The following is a 4,006-nucleotide window of genomic DNA, read 5'->3' as shown; positions in this document are numbered from 1 at the left end:
TTGGTTCCAGTCACTTTCTTTCCATTTGGCCTTGGAACCAAAGTCCAAACTTAGTTCTTCTCAAACTCTTGAAGCTCATCTTCCATTGCCTTTACCCAAGAAGGGTCACCAAGGGCTTCCTTGACATTTTGAGGCTCCATTTGAGAGAGAAGGGCAATGTTTGTTCCTTTATTTTCCTTTCTTATTGAAGACCGAGTTCTAACCCCATGAGAGACGTCCCCAATGACAAATTCCTCAGGATAATTCTTCAAGAATCTCCATTCACGAGGTCTGGTGGACTTGGAGGCAGATTCAGTTACCAAGGGATTCTGGAAACTGGTGGTTTTAGGATTTCCTTCAGATTCATGAGACAATGGAATTGTCTCTTGAGTTTTCAGCAACTGTAGTTTCTGGTTCAGATTGACCAAAATTTCCATTTTCATGATTTTGCACAGTTTCATCATCTTTTTTAGCTTGATTCCCTGCATCACAGTCTTCCAAAATGCTTTGCACCAAGTTAGTATAACAAAATGTAACATGTATGGACTCCTCAATAATCCTAGCATCTTGATGATAAACCCTATATGCTTTACTAGTTGTGGAATATCCTACAAACAAGCACTCATACGCCTTTGGATCAAATTTTCCTAAGTTATCTTTATTATTGAGGACAAAATATTTGCATCCAAAGATGTACAAGTAGTTCAAGTTTGGTGGGTAAACTTTCCAAAGTTCATAAGGGGTTTTCTTTAAAAATTTCCTTATGATAGTTCTATTTAAAATGTGGCAAGTTGTGTTAACCGCTTCAGCCCAAAGAAATTTTGGAACATTGCTCTCACAAAGCATAGCTCTTGTCATTTTTTGTATGCTTCTATTTCTTCTTTCCACCACATCATTTTGTTGTGGTGTCCTTGGACAAGAGAAGTTGTGAGATATTCCAAATTTCTCACAAAAGGATTCAAATAAATTGTTTTCAAATTTAGTTCCATGATCACTTCTTATAGAAGAGATCTTCAAATCCTTTTCATTTTGAATTTTCTTGCAAAAAGTTTCAAAGGTCGAAAAAGCTTATTTTTTGTGTGCAAGAAATAAAACCCAACCAAACCTAGTATAGTCATCCAGAATCACTAAACCATAATGTTTACCACCTAAGCTTTGAGTTCTTGTTGGACCAAATAAATCAACGTGTAGCAACTCAAGTGACCTTTTAGTAGAGATGTCTTCCTTTGGTTTAAATGAATATTTTGTTTGTTTTCCCATTTGGCAAGCATCATAAGTGATGTCTTTGTCAAACTTTATTAAAGGAAGACCTCTTACTAACTCTTTCTTTACAAGTTTGTTTATTTGAAACATACTTGCATGGCCCAATCTCTTGTGCCATAGCCACTTTTCAGATTCTTTAGAATGAAAACAAGCTACATTTTGATCCTTTAGTTCATCAAGGGTAAGTCCATACACATTATTACAACGCTTGGCAACAAAAAGCACTTCTTTTGTCTTTTCATTTACAACACAGCATTCAAGTCTTTTGAAAGTCACTAAATATCCTAAGTCACACAGCTGACTTATACTCAAAAGATTGTGCTTTAAACCACACCAAAAATACATCATCAATGAAAGTAGATTGTTCATTACCTACTTTTTCAACTGCAATAATTTTACCTTTATCATCATCTCTAAAGGTCACAAAACCTCCATCATACTTGTTTAGTTCGATGAAGTAAGTTGACCTTCCAGTCATGTGCCTAGAGCATCCACTATCCAAGTACCATATATGCTTTTTGTTCTTAGATGCTAGGCAAATATGCATGAAAAAATTCAAGTAACCTTAGGTATCCAAATTAATTTGGATTCTTTGAAGTTAATCCATCTTAGTTGCCCAAGTGCATTGAAATCACAAATAACATTGTAAATTTGGTTTCCCACAATTCTCTTTTCAATGAAACATTGTGCATATGAGTGACCAAATTGAGGTGAGTTATTTTGTTGGAAATGATTAAAGGGTTAAAATTTTTTGGTTTTTGGAAGAGGTGCATTTCTTTTGACAAACTGATTTTTGTTAAAATTGTTCCTCTTTGCAAGAGCATTTTCACCATAATTTTTTAGAACTTTTGGACTTTTTGAATTCAAGATTTTGTTGTAAAATGGTGGTTTCTTGAAAGCAACCTCATTTTTCGAAATGTACCCCAGACTTGACCTATTTGAAGTAGGTTCGGTTCTTAGTGAAGGCTCAGTTTCACTTGTGTATACTTCATCAAATTTTTCTTCAAATGTTGGAACATATCCAATACCAGATTTGTTGGATATGGATTTAGTATTCGATGAAGAAGCCACAAATTTCATAGAGGAATCATTAAAAACTGCACTTTCCTTGGCTATATAACCTAAACCATATTTTTCAAACACTGGTCTTTGGCTTGCAAGTAATTTGTCCAAGTTACTAAAACTTTGAGCAATTTTTGTTAAGTCATCATTCAGTCTTTTAATCATATCATTTAATCTTTCGTTTTCAGCAATTAACTCTTGAGAAGGATCCACAATGTGCATTCCTTTTAATTTTTCAAGTTCAGATTTTAGAAATCTGTTTTCTTCAATAATGTCCAAAGCACATTCAGTTTCCTTTACCTTTTCTTTTAAAAAATCATTTTTAGCTTTAACACATCTTTTTCAAATCTGTGCTTATTGTACTTGTCCAGCAGTTTTGAGGTGTTTAGAGTAAGATCATCAATGATAGCATGTAAATCATCTATAAATAAGTCATAGTAATTTACCTTATCAAGATTGTTATTCCCAGCCATGAAGTAGTCTTTGTCTTCACCTTCAGACTCTTCTTCCTCATTGGAGTCATTCTCAAGATCCTCCCAAGCTGCCATGAGTACTCTCTTCTTGTCTTTCTTTCCTTTGTCCTCCTTTTTGAGCTTTGGACAGTTTAACTTGAAGTGTCCAGCCTCCTTGCAGTGATGGCACGTCACCTTGCTCAAGTCTATTTTAGGTTCCTTTGAGCTTGAACCCTTGTACTTGCCCTTGTTCTTCATCACCCTTCTAAATCTCCTAACAAAAAATATAAACTCATCATCCGAAATATCATCACTAGACTCACTCTCTTTTGGTTCTATTTTTGACTTGAGGGCTATTCCCTTTTTCTTTGAGTCCAGGTTTATGTGTGTGGTTTCATAGGCAAGAAGTTTTCCTCTCAGCTCATCATAGGTTATAGGGCTTAGGTTATTGCTCTCGGCTAGGACAGTGGCAGTGGTTTCCCATTCTTTTGTGAGGCTTCTAAGGAGTTTTCTCACTAGATTTTGTTCTGAGTAATTTGTACCCATAGCATCAAGGTTGTTGATTATGATTGAGAATCTCTCAAACACTTCATTAATGCTTTCTCCATCCTTCATATTAAACATCTCGTACTCTTTTCGCAGCATATCAATCCTCATTTTTTTTACCTGTTTAGTGCCTTCATGTGTAACCTGGAGTTTTTCCCAAATTTCTTTGGCTGTCTTGCATCTGGACACTTTTCGATACTCTTCAAAGCTGATAGCGCAGTGAATAAGGTTGATAGTTTTAGCATTCAGCTCCATCTTCTTCTTATCATCTTCATTCCACTCAGCTTCTTCTTTTGGAGTCACCACTCCATCAGCACTTGTTTTTGTTGGAATCTTTGGACCGCTTACAACAATCTTCCAAATGTTGTAGTCAATGGATTGGATGAAGATTCTCATCCTCTCTTTCCAATAGGCATAGTTCTTCCCGTTGAAGAAAGGAGGCCTATTGTTTGACTGGCCTTCAGTGAGGGTGTAGGCAACTGTGGTTGTGCCCAAGTTATTCGCCATTGGATCTTTACTCCAAGCGGTTAAGCTTGATTCTTGAGACCTTAGCTCTTGATATCAATTGAAGGTTGTAGTAGGCTTAGAGAAGGGGGGTTGAATCTATGCCTTTCTTTTAGTTTGATAAACTTGACCTTTTAAAGCAAACTTTCAAAACTGATTCTGTTTGAACTCAGCAGCGGAAATTTATGAGAGAATTTATT

At 35.8% G+C, this 4,006-nt stretch overlaps 1 protein-coding gene across 1 annotated transcript; it reads right to left on the bottom strand.

Moving 5' to 3' along the window:
* Positions 1 to 342: 342 nt before the first annotated feature.
* LOC148547728 (uncharacterized) lies at positions 343 to 3,413 on the bottom strand. Its single transcript, XM_088495535.1, has 3 exons — positions 2,751 to 3,413; positions 1,683 to 1,783; positions 343 to 484 (listed from the first exon to the last, which is right to left on the bottom strand). The coding sequence occupies exons 1-3, from the start codon at positions 3,411 to 3,413 to the stop codon at positions 343 to 345; spliced, it is 906 nt and encodes a 301-aa protein (XP_088351661.1).
* Positions 3,414 to 4,006: the final 593 nt, after the last annotated feature.

This window comes from Arachis ipaensis, chromosome B8, assembly GCF_059453495.1.
Source record: "Arachis ipaensis isolate K30076 ecotype BB chromosome B8, ASM5945349v1, whole genome shotgun sequence".
Classification (NCBI taxonomy): domain Eukaryota; kingdom Viridiplantae; phylum Streptophyta; class Magnoliopsida; order Fabales; family Fabaceae; genus Arachis; species Arachis ipaensis.
The sequence above is the reverse complement of the archived record's forward strand: the minus strand, read 5'-3'. Positions and strand labels throughout refer to the sequence as shown.

What these genes read in the sequence shown, in the direction of transcription:
- LOC148547728 (XM_088495535.1), bottom strand. Translation starts at nt 3,413, where the DNA reads ATGAGGATTGATATGCTGCGAAAAGAGTACGAGATGTTTAATATGAAG. An exon ending in GGAATAACAATCTTGATAAG is followed by an intron (nt 1,784 to 2,750) that starts GTAAATTACTAT and finishes TTTTTCATGCAT; the next exon opens with ATTTGCCTAGCATCTAAGAA. An exon ending in TACTTCATCGAACTAAACAA is followed by an intron (nt 485 to 1,682) that starts GTATGATGGAGG and finishes CTTGGTGCAAAG; the next exon opens with CATTTTGGAAGACTGTGATG.